The sequence below is a fragment of the Coloeus monedula genome (genome assembly GCF_965178545.1).
Source record: "Coloeus monedula genome assembly, chromosome: 11".
NCBI classification, from domain to species: Eukaryota; Metazoa; Chordata; class Aves; order Passeriformes; family Corvidae; genus Coloeus; species Coloeus monedula.
Window position 1 is genome coordinate 6,347,425 of NC_138791.1, and position 15,554 is coordinate 6,362,978.

The 15,554-nt window shown below is 61.3% G+C and overlaps 3 protein-coding genes across 5 annotated transcripts; 1 reads left to right on the forward strand and 2 right to left on the reverse strand.

Annotated features, from left to right (window-relative positions):
• The first annotated feature begins 811 nt into the window (after window positions 1–811).
• PCBP4 (poly(rC) binding protein 4) lies at window positions 812–6,931 on the forward strand. Of its 2 annotated transcripts, XM_082288620.1 has the most exons (14): window positions 812–967; window positions 2,444–2,559; window positions 2,861–2,884; window positions 2,963–2,995; window positions 3,254–3,370; window positions 3,457–3,585; window positions 3,827–3,955; window positions 4,208–4,282; window positions 4,451–4,495; window positions 4,641–4,716; window positions 5,103–5,155; window positions 5,581–5,750; window positions 6,087–6,181; window positions 6,311–6,931. In XM_082288620.1, exons 2-14 carry the CDS (start codon window positions 2,464–2,466, stop codon window positions 6,400–6,402), a joined length of 1,134 nt encoding a protein of 377 aa, XP_082144746.1. In that variant the 5' UTR covers window positions 812–967; window positions 2,444–2,463; the 3' UTR covers window positions 6,403–6,931. The 2 variants fall into 2 exon arrangements, with proteins under 2 accessions (XP_082144746.1, XP_082144745.1); XM_082288619.1 differs by having other exon boundaries at window positions 6,087–6,931.
• Window positions 6,932–8,283: 1,352 nt separating this feature from the next.
• LOC309577012 (putative G-protein coupled receptor) lies at window positions 8,284–9,513 on the reverse strand (the record flags this gene model as incomplete). Its single annotated transcript, XM_082288667.1, has 1 exon — window positions 8,284–9,513. One exon carries the CDS (start codon window positions 9,511–9,513, stop codon window positions 8,284–8,286), a length of 1,230 nt encoding a protein of 409 aa, XP_082144793.1.
• Window positions 9,514–10,875: 1,362 nt separating this feature from the next.
• Window positions 10,876–15,396, reverse strand: PARP3 (poly(ADP-ribose) polymerase family member 3). 2 transcript variants are annotated; one of them, XM_082289028.1, is made up of 11 exons: window positions 15,315–15,396; window positions 14,469–14,709; window positions 14,130–14,255; window positions 13,524–13,715; window positions 13,033–13,168; window positions 12,579–12,805; window positions 12,284–12,439; window positions 12,057–12,134; window positions 11,637–11,814; window positions 11,289–11,435; window positions 10,876–11,173 (listed from the first exon to the last, which is right to left on the reverse strand). In XM_082289028.1, exons 2-11 carry the CDS (start codon window positions 14,649–14,651, stop codon window positions 11,004–11,006), a joined length of 1,593 nt encoding a protein of 530 aa, XP_082145154.1. In that variant the 5' UTR covers window positions 14,652–14,709; window positions 15,315–15,396; the 3' UTR covers window positions 10,876–11,003. The 2 variants fall into 2 exon arrangements, with proteins under 2 accessions (XP_082145154.1, XP_082145155.1); XM_082289029.1 differs by lacking the exon at window positions 15,315–15,396 and having other exon boundaries at window positions 14,469–14,995.
• Between the last annotated feature and the right edge of the window lie 158 nt (window positions 15,397–15,554).

Below are 15,554 nucleotides of genomic sequence, written 5' to 3' on the forward strand. Positions count from 1 at the left end.
AAAAGGGAACTGCCAGCCCCGGCAGGCTCCTGCCCACGGCAGCATCCACCCAGCACCCTGAGGAGGTGGGGGGTGATTTACCCAACACGAACAGATGAGGGGGCGGGCGGGGAGGCCTGACAGACAGGGGGACAAGACCCCTGCCTGCCACCTGCATCATCTGCCTTTGGTGCTGCTGCACCGGGCACTCGGGGGCACAGATGGAGCCGGCAGCAGGGTGCCCCCCCAGTGCCCCCCCCTTCCCCAAGCTTGCCTGGGCTTTAGCTGCTTACGCCAGGGCGCAGGAGGATTTAGTGGGGGAGGTAATGGGGGGGGGAGGCACTTTTCTGTGGGTGCAGGATGCTCATGTGGGGGACACAAGGCAGTGCCAGGGGTGCAGGAGCTGGTCCCTGCCCTGGCAGTACGGCAGGACCCCTGTCTGGAGCATCCCAGTCCCCCCCAGATGGCTCAGGTCCCCTGTTGCTGTCCCAACCCCCCCATGCAGGGGTGCCTCCTGCCCTTCCAGGCGCTACCTCACAGCAGCAGCCCGGGGTGCCAGCGGGCCCTGGGGTGCCAGCTGCCCCATCCCTGCCCGCTCCGGTGTCCTTGAGCCCTCGAGCCCTGCCAGCTGATCGGCTTCCAGGAAAAAAAACCACGCAATTACAAAGAGGGGCGATGTGTGAGCCAAAGGGAGGGGGGCCGGGGGGGCCAGGAATGTCCCCAGCGGTGGCAGATGGCCTTACCCAGGGTGCATTGTTCCTTTTAGTGTCTCTTATCCGCTGTAATAGGATCCCGGAGGGAGGGATGTGGGAGAGGGGAAGAGCGAGGGGGGCCCCGGCGTGGACCGGGGTGGGGGCCGGGGCTGCCAGCTTGGCCCTGGCCTGTCAAGCGGCTCATTGTTCCTGCCCCGGGTGTCACTGGGCGCCGCCGGGGACAATGTGGCACTGAGCGGGGCGGCCGGCGGTGGAGGGACGAGGCGCACGGAAAGGTACCCGCCAGGCCCCACTCCGCGGGGACCAGAGGGCTTGGGGCGGCCGGGAGGGCGAGCAGAGAGAGGTTTCCCCAGGAACGGGGTGGGGGCTTCCTCCTATCGTCCCTCCTCCCTTTGCCACCCGAAGGTGCCCCGAAGGACGGGCGTTGCCCAGCTTGGTGGCTGTCCCAATGGCAGGTGGCCTGTGCCCATCACCGGGGCCTTTGGCGTCCCTGCCAGCCTGGCTCACCTGGGGGAGAGCACCCCCCTGCCCGCAGACCCCCCACGCGTTGTCTGTGGCAGTGGGGGGACACTCGTGGCCCTGCTGCGTTCCCTCTGTCCCACCGCCAGCCTCGTCCTTCTTCCGCCGGCGGGGTCTTTTGTCCCTGGCGGATTCCTGCTGCCATTCATCCCCGGGGGACTGGGGACCCCGGCCGGCTGCGCGGTCCCCGCCGGCACCGCACACAGCTCGGGATGCCGCGGGCAGGGGTTACAGCGGGGTGCATCCCTCCCCCTCCGCCCCACTTCAGGCTCCCCTGCATCAGGAATGGGAATATTCCCCTTCTTCAGTCTCTCCACCTTTCTCCAGCCCGCGGTAACAGGAGGGTGGAGACGGGGCGTTCAAACCACTCCGGGGGTGCGAGCCATAGCACTTGGGGGTGCGCCACCCCCACCCCCCACTCCCCACCCCCCCCCTCCGTTACCCTGATGCAGGAGATGTGCTGTAGCGGTGACGAGTCCTGCCAGCACCTAAAATAGCCGCCCCCCCCCCCCCCCCGCCATGCCCGCGGACACGGCCCCAGCCCCAACACGGGTGCTTTGTTTCAAAGCTCCTTGGCATCGCCCAGCTCGCCGGGAGCCAGCGGTGCCGCAGCCGCCCACCCGGGCCTGGACACGCAGTAATTGTCCTCCTCCCAGGGGCACTTGCCGCCCACGGCCACCCGGGGACAGGGTCCGGGGGGGCCCTGGGGTGCTCTGGGAAGGGACAGGGTGCAGCGGCTTCAGTCAATGGGCATCATGCTGTGGTTTGGTTGGGGTGGTCCCCATCAGGGAGCTTGCCTCAGTTTCCCCTGGGGCTTTGCACATGGGCAGGGGGAAGGAAGGAGGAGAAAGAAGGTGGTTTGCATAGCCTGTGAGATCACCCAGGCCACCTCTGCTCTCCCCACTCCAGCAAGCGTCTGCAAACAGAACCCTATCCTACCGCCATGCTCCACACACCTTGCTGCTTTCCCCTGTACCCATCCAGTTCCTGGCTTTACGTGAGACAGACTGAAGGCAGCTCAGGCAGACACACAGCAGCGGGTCCCTTTAGGGGGTGCAGGGTGCCCGTGGGGTGCCATGGGGCCATGTGAACCTCCCCTGCCAGAGCAGGGCACAGTGCTGCCCTTGCCTCAGTTTCCCCATTTCCCAGCTGTAGGATTTTCAAGCTGCAGATCTGGGGGTGGGGGGCTAGCTGGGGCATCCCCCCTGTCTGAAGACCACCATGTCCCACAGGCTCATCTCGCCCTCCCGCCATGGCATCGCCGGACGGAGCCAGTGGCATGGGCGGCAGTCCCGAGGAGACGGAGCTCAGCATCACCCTGACCCTCCGCATGCTCATGCACGGCAAGGTAATGGCAGGGGGCTCAGTGCCACTGGGGGGGTCAGTGATGCCTGGGGTGAGGGGCCATGTTGGAGCTCCAGCTCCTCACCATGCCCTGTTTTCTTCCCCTCGGAATTATTCCCCTCGGAATAGCATTCCCAGAAGGATTTCTTTCCCCATCTTAGGCCAGGGAGGGGCACATTCCCATGCCCCAGTGTCACCCAGTGTCCCTAGGGCAAGGTCTGCCTGTTGCCAGGCTGTGGGCAGAGGAGGGATGTGGCAGGCAGGGAGCTGCCTGCTGACAGTGCCTCTCTTGTCTGCCTTTTCAGGAGATCGGCAGCATCATCGGCAAGGTAAGATTTGGGGTCCTGTGTGTTGCCAGCCCTTGGCTCCCCTGGACCTGACCACCCACCCTGTTCCTTTACCTGCAGAAAGGAGAGACTGTTAAGAGGATACGAGAGCAGGTAAGGGCATGCTGATGGGCTGCCAGGTCCTGCTGCCTGTTGGGCCTATACCTGGTGGCTCCCATGTGCCTGGCCCCCTAAATCCCAGGTGGAAGCAGGGAAAACAAAGCGGCACCCCAGGGAAAGTTGCCTGGGGCAGGCGGGAGGGGGAAGGCTCAGGCTTGAAGGCATCAATCTTCCCCTATGAGGCTATCCCTGGGAGAAGTAATGAAGCACAGGGCTTGTGACATCCCTAATGGGGTGTGACACTGTCCCCAGAGCAGCGCACGCATCACTATCTCGGAAGGGTCCTGCCCTGAGCGCATCACCACGATCACCGGCTCCACCGATGCCGTCTTCCGCGCTGTCTCCATGATCGCCTTCAAGCTGGAGGAGGTAGACAGCCCTCCTACATCCCCGCCAGGTGCCCCCACACCTGCGGGATCCTGGGGGTCTGACGCTGCAACCCACATCCCTCACAGGACCTGGGAGCAGGGGGCGATGGGGTGTCAGCAGGCAGAGCACCCGTGACCCTGCGCCTTGTCATCCCGGCCAGCCAATGCGGTTCCCTCATCGGCAAGGCGGGAGCTAAGATCCGGGAGATCCGGGAGGTGAGGCTGAGGGCAGCCTGGATGTGGGGTCCCCTTCTTCCCCTGGAGGCACAGAGCCCTGGGTGTGAGGGCTGCCACAGTCCCACAGGGGCTGGGGGAGGTGATGCAGGAGAGGGAGCACCACCCTGCAGGTCCTGCAATGGTCCCTGGGGGCTCAGGAGGGGGACAGGGGAGGTGTGAGGTGCTGAGCCCTGGCAGGGAGTGGTTGGAGGACGCCAGCATCTCTCTTTGCTTCCTGCAGAGCACAGGGGCACAGGTGCAGGTGGCTGGTGACTTGCTGCCCAACTCCACTGAACGGGCTGTCACCGTCTCGGGGGTGCCAGACACCATCATCCAGTGCGTGAGGCAGATCTGCGCTGTCATCCTGGAGGTACCCGCCAAGCCCCATGCCCAGCCCAGGGGGCATCTGCTACCCACCTCCCCCTCCCCAAGGCTTCTCATGCCCATCTGGACCCAAACACCAGGGTCCCCCTGTGTGGAAACCCATAGGAGCACCCTGCCTTCATGGTGCTGGGGGCTATGCCCAGCTTGCTGGAGGCATAAAGGGGCAGAGGGTCCTTGGGGCTACAGGGGCATTCAGCTTCATCTCTCATCTCCTCCACCTCCTTCCTTCTGTCTCCAGTCGCCTCCGAAGGGGGCCACCATACCCTACCACCCTGGTCTCTCCCTGGGCACCATCCTGCTCTCTGCCAATCAGGTAAGAGGCCACAGCATCTCCAAGGGCATGAGGTGGCCAGGGGGCAGCCTCTGACAGCAAGGGGAAACTCTGGTGGGCTCAGGGTAGTCTCTCTGTCCCAGGGGGGAGTGACCTGAGACAATGGTCCCCACCTGGCTCCCCACTGATGCCCCTTTTTTCTCTCCCCAGGGCTTCTCCATGCAGGGCCAGTACAGTGGGGTTTCTCCTGCAGAGGTGAGTCTGTCCCTGTAGCAACGGGGTCTGTGCCCACCAGGATGGGTGCTGCTGGTAATGCCTGTCTTGGGAGGCACTGGGGCACAGGGGACCCTCTGCCATCACCCCTAACACCACCTTCCTCCTCTTTGCACTGCCTGGGCAGGTGACAAAGCTGCAGCAGCTGTCAGGGCACGCGCTTCCCTTTGCCCCCCTGGGCCATGCACCCACCATGATGCCAGGTGAGCATCTCCCATGCTCCCCCCAAGGCTGGGGGTGTGGGTGCCCCTCCTGATCCACCCTGACACCTGGCCCTGATGAAGGGGTTTCCATCCTCTGCACCCTTCCCAGTCCCAGCCCCCCCAGCATGTCTACCTCCCCCCCCAGCACAACCCTGTCATTGTTTTCCTGGGGTCCCTGCACCCACCAGTGGTCCCCAGTCCTGCAGTGGGAGAGCACCAGCACCAAATTATGACTTGTCTATGTCCTGTCCTCCCTGCCTCTCCCCAGGGATCCTCCAGTTTTGTCCCCAGAGCCACTGACCACCGCAGTATGGGGCTGGGGTAGGGGCACAGAGTTACTGGAGACCTGCCCCCCCCATTGCTAACATCCCTGTCTCTCTCTCCAGGTCTGGATGCCAGCTCCCAGAGCAGCTCCCAGGAGTTCCTGGTGCCCAACGACGTATGTATTGATCTGGGAATGACAAGGGGGACCACAGCTTGTCCCCACCCATGTGTCCCATCCCAGAGGCACTTTGCAGAGGCCAGCACCCACTGGCCCACACAGTGGAGGCTCTGCCAGAGCTTAGGAGCAGGAGGGAGTAACTGGGGCAGAAGAAAAGGGAAACCGAAACACAGGGCAGGGGGAAAGGGTTTGGCCAATGCCAAGGAATGGCCTTGACATGTGGCACAATGCCAGCTAGAGGGACTTGAGTGAGACCAAAAGCAAGGTTTGCCCAAGGAAAGCAGTGACCTGCCCTCCCAGCGCCTTCCACAGTTTCACCAACCCTCTGAGGTGTAGGGTGTGTCCAGGTGAACCCCTGGGAGCTCCCTGCTTGGCAAGACTGCTTTGGCTGCTCCTGGCTCACCCCATCCCTGCCCCTTCAGCTCATCGGCTGCATCATCGGCCGGCACGGCAGCAAGATCAGCGAGATCAGGCAGATGTCGGGCGCCCATATCAAGATTGGAAACCAGACCGAGGGCTCCAGTGAGCGGCATGTGACCATCACAGGGACCCCTGTCAGCATCACCCTGGCTCAGTACCTCATCACAGCCTGGTAGGTGTCAGCCTGGGAGGGACTCATGCTGGGTGCTAGTGCAGGGTGGCACTTCTCCAGCACCCCAAGGCAGCTTTTGGAGGATACCCCCACCACAGCATCCTCAGGAAGGATGAGTGGGGTGGTGCTTTGAGATCCTGAGGCGGTAGGTGCAGGACCCGAGACCCACCAGATTTGAGCCCCAGCTTTTTAATCCTGCTCAGTGGGATACCCAGGATGTGCCATGGAGACATGTGCCAGAAAGGATGGGGCACGTGCTTCCTGCACCCTCACGTGGTGGGAGAACCACTCTGTCACCATGGTACTCACCATCATCCTTCTCTCTTGCTTCCCCAGCTTAGAGACGGCTAAATCTACCTCCCAGGTGCCACCAGGCCCTGGCTCCATGGACCTCGGCATGGGCTTCTCCCAGCCCCTCGCCCCAGGCTCCGGTGCGGCACTTCCCGCCGTTGCCCCAGCCCCCCCAGCCCTGCTGGGCACCCCCTACGCCATCTCCCTCTCCAACTTCATTGGTCTGAAGCCGGTGTCTTTCCTGGCACTGTCCCCATCCTCCATGGCAGGTCCCAATGGCGGCACCACCACTTACACGACCAAGATCTCGGCAGCCAACGGCACCAAGAAAGCTGACCGGCAGAAGTTCTCGCCCTACTGAACCCCACTGGTTGGTGGGTCAGGGGGTCCAGGGTGCTCCTCAGTAGCAAGGACACCTTCCCACCACCCACCCTGACCTCAGCCTCTGCCAGGTGCCCCATGTCCCCCACCCCAGGGAAGGGAAGGGTCTTCCTGGTGGTGATGCCCGCTGGAGGAAGGGGCTGTTTCATTGCCTGCTGCTCGTCCCAGCAGCGCTGTGCCCCCCTCCCTGATTTTCTGCACAGAGACCATGTGTCCTGGTAATGGGTGGGGAGCCTATCCCTGCCGGCCTAGGGCCCCTTCTCCCAGTGCCCTGTGCTGGTGTGGGACCCCTGCCTCCTGCTCCTCACCCTGCCTTCCCTGCCATCCTGCTCATGCCCACACTCCATCTGGCACCCAAAAGCCAGGTCCCACTGGATGAGGACTGCCTGGCCTCTCCAGGAGTCCCCTGTCCACTGGCTCTGGTGGGGGGCCCTTGCTGGGCCACCCTGGGGCAATCGCCTCCCAGCAACCCCATCCAAGAGCCAGTCCCTGCTGGCTTGGAAATGCTGTATATATATGAGTCTATATTTTTTCCTCCTTTGTAACTTATCAATGGTTTAATAAAAAGATAAAATTTACAAGAAAATAACAATAACAACAAAAATAATAATAATATTCCCCACCCTGGATGGAGACTTCCCCCAAAGCAGGGGTGGCCCCAGCTCCTGGGTACTTGGGTGGTGGCTGGAAGGGCATCCCTGTGTCTAGGAGGGGATGCTGGCCTTCAGCCCCATCTCTCTGGGGGTCTTCCTGGAGCCCCTCCCTGCCACAGGGAAGTTAGAGAGGCCATAGGGCAGTTTTCCCTCAGGCCTACAGTTACTACTGGAGAAGGGACATCTCCAACCCACCATGCCAACACCATCCCTGGGACCTTTGTGGGTGGGCTGGGGGTGATGTACCCCCGCAGCCTTCCCCAAAAGGGTCCAGTCCTCTTTCTAGCACTGGGGACCCCATGAGAGTGTCCCCAAGCCCTTCAAAAGCAATGAGACTGAAGGGGAACAGCAGCTCCTGATCCCATCTGCCCAGCTGCTGCTGCCCTGGGGCACCCCACACAGCCACCCCCCACCAGCCTGTGTCACCATGTCCACCCCAGTGTGCCCTTGGCCAGCAGCCCGGTTTGGCTGGCACGTGGCACTGCTGGCCGGGCTTCAGCTGGGCAGCTGTGTCCATAAACAGCCTGGCATGGACCCCCGGACAGCCAGTTCCCCCCCAGGGGGGTGATCACTGCCAGCTAAGGGGGACAGAGGGCACGGCCAGGCATGGCCATGGGCATTGCATGCTGCCATGCCAGCAGGACAAACAGTGACACAGCCAGAGCCAGCCCTGTGAGTGTGTCCTCCTGATCAGTGTTATAGGGAGCAGGAGCTCCTCCACACAGACATTAGTTTTGGGTTAAAGTCAAGGATGGAGGTCTTCATGCCTGCCATCCAGGCTCAGCAGGGGACTCGGGGCCCTGGTGTTACTGGTGTTAGTGGCATTAGCTGGAACATTGCTCCTGGGTAGAATGCAAGGGACATCTGCTCTTTCCCACTGGCCAGGAGAGCTCCCAGCAGGGCAGTGGAGATGGAGGTGTCCCTGCCCCTGTGCAGGAGCCCCTTGGCATTCCATGTCTTGAGGAGAGCCCATCCATGGAACCGGGCTGTGCTGGTGGAGCCGGAGACAATTCCAGCCTGCAGAAGAAAGATGTGACTTCCCCAGATCTGCTACCTTCTCCTGGCAGAGAAACCATCTTCCAGCACAAGCTCAGAGAAGAGGTAAAACCTGAACAAGGACTCCCCCAAATCCAAGAGATTGGGTCCAAGCAGGTCTGACAGGTCCCTGGCAGGTCTCCTGCCCAGCACAGTGGAACAGAGCCTCCTTCTCAGCTGCTCTCTTCAGGAACTTGACCTGGGGTGGGGAAGCCCGCTGTGGTCTGGTCCAGCCTGTTCCTGGGGCTGGGGCTGATGCAGCTGGTGTGGGTCTCCAGTGTGCAAGTTGCTCTCTGGAGGAACTGCAAGAAGTTTTCCTGAACAGAAGCCTCTGAGATGGAAAGACAGAGCTCCTGACCCAGTGAACGGTTAAGACAGCTGCGCCGGAGCCGGGCCAGCTCCTCACGGATTTGGCGGTTCAGCAACCCGTAGAAGAAAGGATTAATGGCAAAGGAGGAGTAGGCAATCCAGGTGACCACCATCTCCCCATGCCCACCACCCAGAGTGCCAACAGTGACAGAGGAGTGCAAGTGGAAAGCAAAGAAAGGCAGCCAGCAGCACAAGAACTGTCCCACAATGAGGACCAAGGTGAGGATGGCCTTGTTGCTTCCCAGAAGGCGATCTGGGATCAGCCTGGGCAGCATCAGGATCCTGGCAGTGAGGATGGTCACTTGGCTGGCGATGGAATCACATCGGTGTCTGGGTGCAACTGCCTGTGCCGGCACAGGCGCCTGCTGCAGGGATGCAGTCCGGGCCACACGGTAGATGCTGGAGTAGACAGCAAGGATAATGATGGTGGGCAGAATGAAGCAGGTGATGCTGAAGAGGATCACAAAAACCTTCTTGTGGGCCCCGGGGCTCCAGTAGACTGTGCAGCGGCTGGCGCTGGTGGCCCCATTACCGTGAGGCCACGCCACCAGTGCCAAGACAGTGATGAGAACAGACTTGACCCAAATGAAAATCACTCCAGCCACTGCCAGCCTGATGGTCATCTTGACCTCATACCTCAAGGGGTGGACGATGTAGTAGTACCGCTCCACACTGATGATAGAGATGGTGAGAATGGAGGCACTGATGAAGCAGATATTCAGGAATATCACGGCCTTGCACTCAGCAATGCTGTAGATCACCCTGTTGAAGCAGGAGGAGCTGGAGATGATCCCCAGGGGCATGAGGAAAATGGCTGAGAGGAGATTGACCACACAGAGGTGGCAGACGAAGATGAACTTCCTGAAAAGGGGTGTTTTGAGGATGATGACCATCACCACGATGTTTGCCACCAGGGCAGTGAGGGTGAGCAGGATCATGCAGAAGAGGCCCACCACCTCCTGCGCAATGGAGTGCTTGGGGATGGAGAGCAGCTCTAGGCTGTCCGTGGTGTTTGACCCCATCTGGCTTGCCATCCCCCTCCAGGGCTAAGCCAGCAGTTCTGGTGCCTGGGCAGCAAGGGCTCTTCTCCTGTGTCCCAGAGAGGGTAACCCCACCACAACCATGGCTGCTACCTTCTCCTTGCCTGTTGGGATCGGGAGCAGGGTGTGAAGGGAAAGAACCAAAATGGAGAAGAGCCACAGAGAAACACAGAGACAACCAGCACACCTCTAAGGTGCTGGAGGAGGGAGAGGTAGCCAGAGAAGTCATAGCACCCTGGCTGTCCCACAGCTGGCACCCAGGCTGTCCACAAGCTGGCCAGGGATAGCATTGCTAGAACCTGTGGGCACCCATGCCAGCCTGACACCCCGTCCCCCTCTCCAATGGCACCAGTATGTCCCAAGGAGGAACAGCACAACTTGCCTGTCCCAACCCTCTTGCTCTGGCCACAGGGGAACCTGGGGTGGGTGGGATTCAGCGCACCTTTGCTCCTGGGGAGATGGGTGATGCTCCTCTCCTCACTGGGGTCCCTCTTGCTGGTGTTGCTCCCGCAGCAGAACCGGGGCTGCCGGCCCTGTGTGAGGCCACGCTCCCCCTTCCCCGCTCCCGTCACCCGCTCGTCATCCTGTTTGCCTGCAGCCCGCCAGCTGCGGATGGCACCAGCTGTCACTCCCAGCGCTGCCTGCGCTGCCTGCACCCGTGGCAGTCCCACGGGGACAGCTGCTGGGTCCTAGCAGCCGGCAGGGGCTCAGGAAGGGGGGACCGGGGTCCCTGAGCCCTGTGCCCCCCAAGAATGGCCACCCACTCCACCAGGCCTGGTCCTTCCAGAGGAACAGCTCAGCCCTCAGGTCCCTGGGGTTCGAGGGACAGAGCTACAGGCAGGTCTTCATTAAATCATCTCCACTGGCACATGGATACTCATGGGGCATCGGGGTAACACAGCTGCGAGTTGCCCTTCCCTGGCAGCCTGAGCACCCGAACAAGGGGCACACGTGAGCACAGAGAAGGGCTTGGCATGGGTGCCAGGCTGAGGCAGGACAGCAGGCATGGCACTAGAGGGAGGGCAGGTGTCAGGAACCAGACAGGCACTCACCCTCAGGATGGATGGATTAATTCCTCCATGCCCACGCAGGGCAGCAGATCTGGCTCATCCTCTGTAGCTCTGATGCCACGGGGTGGGCATGAGCCATGTGCCTTGCTAAGGTGACAAGAGCAGCTGGCTCTCAAAGACACCAGCTTTCATCTGAAGGCTTTGGCCCCTCCAGAGCCACCCGTGCCATCCCTTCAGCGACCCACTGACACCCTTCCCTATAACACACCTGCCTTGCTGGGCAGGAAAGCAAGAGCACTGCTCGATACAAGGCACGGTGCTTTTATTCACAGCCAAAGCAAGCTCCGTCCCCATGCCAGCCTGTCCCTTGCCAAGCCCCAGGTGGGGTGGCCGGAGTGTCCAGATCGCTGTGCTCTGGGCTGATGGGTGTCACCAGCTGGTGCTGGCCCAGGGCCACGGTGCTCCCAGGCACCCTCAGAAGTGGAGCTGGACAAGGTAGCGGATCCGGCACTGGCTTTCCTGGTAGATGAGGTACTCGCTCTGGCTGAAGGAGGAGTCCTTGTAGGCAGGCATGGGGATGGGCTTGCCCTGGCACACCAGCACCTTCTTGCCATCCAGCAGCACCTCCTCATCCTGTGCAGGATCTGGGCCAGAAGGCACCCCACCACCACATCAAACCTGAGATCTGGCCTCTCTCCCCCCATGCCCTGTGCCCACCACAGGCCCACAGCTACCACACCACTCCTGCCCCAGGCTCACCTGGCTCTGTCTGGCCACAGGCCAGGACACTGTCATAGCCAGCAGGTGGCTGACACAGCGTGGGGTCATCGCGGGTGATGCGATAGGGCTTGCCCAGGGCCACCTCCGTCAGGAACATGATGCCAACCTTCTTAGATGTACAGCCCACTGCCATGGGAGAAAGGGATGGGGATGATAGCACCATCCCTGGTGTTCCCATCTGGTTGTGCCCAGGCCATGCTGGGACACAGGGACCAGTCGTGGGCTTGGCATGCCCACAGCTGCCTGGCAGGGGGTATGCAAAGGCAGCCAGGCTCAGACAGACCCTGTGGGCATCATGAGCAGCCCTGCCCATCCCAGGACCCTCACCATAGCAGGCTGATTTGCTGTTCTCAGAGGCGAAGTAGATGCCCTTGCCCACGCGCCCGCCTGAGTGGGGCATGATGCGCAGCCCACTCTTCAGGATGGCGGCCACCACTGCCACGTTGGTGCCATGCCAAAGCAGGCGCCGGTGCTCCAGGAGATCATGGGCCTTGAAACGCTCATCCTGGAGAGATGCAGAGCTAAGGGCTCTCCACAGAGGGAGACATGGGTGCCCAGGGGTGGAATACTGCCACCCACCTACCCAGTCCAGCCCCAGTGCCTGGCTGGAGGGGCAGGAGATGGGGTGCCTGTTTGGCCCTGGCCAGCTGGGCTGCATCCCCTCCTGGATGGAGAAGCCCTAAAGCAATCCTGGGGTGCAACCATGGCTTCCCCACTGTGACATAGGGAAAATCACCTTCTCCTCACCTCACCATCTCGGGCCACCTGCCAGATGTTGAGGATGCGGAGTTTGTGCCCAGTCTGCGTCACGTAGGTTTGGATCAGCTGCCAAGGGGGAGGCAAAAAAGCTGTGTCATTCCAGGCAGCCATCCCAGCAATGCCCACGGTCCCCCTGAGACATTAGGAAGCTTTGGGGTGCCCACAGGCCTGACATAATTGCTTCCCATTATGGGACACTGTGGCATAAGAAGCACCTGGTATTCCCGGGAAGCCGGGTCCAGCAGGGAAAGCTGGCAGCAGAGCAGGGCGTAATCCTGATCCAGTGGATGAGCGACTTCTTTCTCCTCCTCCTCCTCCTCCTTCACTTTCTGTGCCTGCAGGCTCTGTGCCACCTCAATGTCGGCCAGCACCTGGCAGGGACAGAGCAGGGACATCCTCACCATCAGTACTGGGCACTGTGCCGGGGGACCAGGGCAAGCCCAGCCTCCTGCCAGCAGCTCCTGCCCCACTGAGAAGGGATGCCACCCACTATGTGCTCTGGCATCTCACCAACAGCATGTCCTTCTTGGCACGCAGCAGGTCAGGGGAGTTGATGGGGGGTGGCCGTGCCCGTCCAAAGTTGTGTGGCACGATGGTGTAGAAGCGTGAGGAGAGCTCCTCCAGGCGTGCGGCCTGGGGGGGCTGCTCCCTCAGCGCTGCCTCCAGCTCCTCCAGTGCCTCGAAGCCCCTCGCGATCTGGTGCTTGCTCAGCTTCCCCAAAGGCATCTTCTTCACGTCTACAGGGGAGGACAAGGTGAACCCATCCACCCCACTTGCCCCACAGCTACTTCCAAGAACGTCCAGTATCACTATGGGCAAGTGTGGGCAACCAGCATGAGGTGTCCACAGTCCCATCAGGTGCCAGGATATCAGAGGGGATGCTCTAAAATCCATCAGCAACTCTGCTCCATTCTCCTCCCCCCCAGACTGAGCCCACACCACCCATCAACCCCTTGCCTCCTACCGATATTCATGGTCTGCATGGCATCCCGAAACATGTCACTGCTGAAGATGAGGGATACCAGGTCCTGTGTGGCTCTGTCCAAGGTGCAGGGCAGCACCCGCTGCTTGCAGACCTTGTCCCCATCCACAGCATCCACCTGCAGACACCCCACATCAGCCTGTGAGAGGCTGTGGGAGCACAGCACCAGCGCTGCCCATCTCTGTGAGGAGAGCCTGGTCCCGGGGCAGCAGAGCAACGGGCAGGTGCTGCCTCCACTTTCCATGGCCAATGCCACCCAGAAGGACATGTTTCTCATTCAGGATGCCCTCCCATTCCATTTTAACCCATTAGCCCCAAATCTCTGCCTTCAAGCTGTTCCAGCACGTACCCAGACTCCCCTAAAAACCCATCCCATCCTGCTGACCCTCTTGGGTGTCGTGGTGTTCAGTGGACCAGGAGTGCGATGAGGACCATCCCAACACAGTGACACCCTGGGTCCCTGCAGTACTCACCCTGAGGGCAACCTCCACCTCCTGCCTAGCCCCTGGCTGCACCTCGATGAGCGTGTACTTCCCCGGCTGGGCAATGAAGTTCTCCCTTGTTGCCCAGCTGTTCTTGGTCTTCTCCCGAAACTTCTTCTCAAAGTCCTTCTTGGCAGCTTCCAGGGAGGCACAGGGTATGAGCTTGGACTGGCCCACCTCTCCCTAGCAGTGGACAGCAGTGGTCAGGACCTCCCCTGCATCCCTGCTCCACCAGCCCCATGCCAGTGGAAGCAGGCAGGAACCAGGAGGGCTGCGATAGCAGGGCTGTGGGGCAGTGAGCAGGAACATGCTGAGCCACCAGCTCAGGAAGACACCCCAGGACTCCTTGCTGGGCTGTCACACTCATATTGACTGCAGTGACAGGTGCCATGTGCCCCAGCCAGGCTGACCATGTTATGTGGGGGCAAGTCCTTGAAGCCCCCCCATTAAAGGGCTATAGCAGGACAGGTGGTTGCTCACTTTGGGACCAGGGAAAAAGGATGGGGACCACCAGGTTCACCCTCAGCTTTTGGGGTTCCGAAGGCAGGGTGGGGACAGCTGAGGAGCAGGGGATGAGCAGTGCCAGGGTGGACTCACCACGCGGCCCCAGCGGTTCCAGACACTGTAGGCACCATCACACTCAAGGAGCTGGATGATGTAGAACTTGTTGTTGTTGGCACTGATGTTGGTCTGGTTCAGGGTGCAGTCATAGTCCTCATAGACCTATAGCGAGTGACACGGCCTGGGCTGGCACCTGGGCAGCATTTGGGGAAGGAGAGGGTCCAGAAATGTCCCAGTGGGAACACATGGGGGTCTGCAAGGAAAATTGGGGCTGACCCTGTGTCAACAGGGCAGGGGCTGCTCTGGGACTCCCCCAACCCTCCCACCCACACCCTCCTATCCCTGCCCCTCTGGGTACCTCAGCCCTGCTCTCACCCGGGCGTCCGGTGCCGTGCTCAGGGGGCACAGCCTATCAATGGTGGCAGGGGGCTTCTCCTTGGGAGCAGTTTTCAGGGCTGCCAAGGTGGAGCTCCAGGTGCCGTCCTCCTCTTCCCCTTTTGCCTTCTTTTCCCTGCTGTCTGGCTGCTCTGAGGAGGACGCCTGGCGCTTGGAAGCCATGACTGAGTCCCCACCCCCTGCCGTGGGGTCAGTGCAGCCTTAATCCCCCAGAAAAATCCTTGGAGATAGCAGAGGGAGAGGTGAGAGATGCCGAGCTGCCCTTCCGGGAAAGTCCTGTGGGCTGGGTCCTGCTTTCCCTGTGCCTTCAGCTGACAGCAGGGCTGGAGGAGGGGATGGGACCTCTGCCCACAAACTGTCTGAGTGTTGTCCCTCTGTTCGGAGTGCGTGGAAGAGCCTCTCAGCACCCTTCAGCCCTTGAGGGACCCCAAAGTGGAAAGAGCCCAGTGACGCAGAGCCAAGGAGGAGCACAGGGGGGCTCAGCTGCTTGCACAGCAAACTTGGGTCAGAAGAGCTGGAAGAGGACAAGGGCCTGCCAGCCCCCACCTCCCCTCACTAGGAACCCCCAATCCACAGGAGCGTGTCCCCAAGGCTCGCCCAGGTCTGTGCCCCCGAGGCTTTGCAGGAGAGGAAACAACGCGACGACACCCCCCAAACATGCAATGCCACCTCCCCAGTCCCTCTCAGAACCAGTGAAGTGCCTTGATTTGGGCATGGGGGGGCTCAGACAGCTCCCATCTGCTATGCCCCCTGCCAGTCCCAGCTGAAGAGGGGGTGCTGGGGGCAGCAACAGGGACAGAGGTGCAGGGAACAGCCATGTCCTACCTGCTCCCACTGCTCGGGGCTGCCTGCCGAGGAGCTGCCGGGAGCCTTCAAGCTGGTCGGGCAGCCTGCCCAGAGGAGAAACTTTTTCCTTAGGCAGCAGCCACAGATGACAGTGGAAACAGCTGTCACGCCTCCACGTAGCGTATGCACCCCGTGACAGGCCTGCCTGCTGCCTGGCTGCACTGCCTGCTGCTGTACTGCCTGTACTGCCTGTCTGCCTGTACTGCCTGTACTGCCTGC

Coding starts and splice junctions, on each gene's coding strand:
- PARP3 (XM_082289028.1), bottom strand. CDS start 14,651: ATGGCTTCCAAGCGCCAGGCGTCCTCCTCAGAGCAGCCAGACAGCAGG. Junction 12,440..12,578: donor CCAAGAAGGACATGCTGTTG/GTGAGATGCCAG, acceptor TGTCCCTGCCAG/GTGCTGGCCGACATTGAGGT. Junction 11,815..12,056: donor AGGTGGCCCGAGATGGTGAG/GTGAGGAGAAGG, acceptor GCATCTCTCCAG/GATGAGCGTTTCAAGGCCCA.
- PCBP4 (XM_082288619.1), top strand. CDS start 2,464: ATGGCATCGCCGGACGGAGCCAGTGGCATGGGCGGCAGTCCCGAGGAG. Junction 2,885..2,962: donor TCGGCAGCATCATCGGCAAG/GTAAGATTTGGG, acceptor CTTTACCTGCAG/AAAGGAGAGACTGTTAAGAG. Junction 4,283..4,450: donor TCCTGCTCTCTGCCAATCAG/GTAAGAGGCCAC, acceptor TTCTCTCCCCAG/GGCTTCTCCATGCAGGGCCA.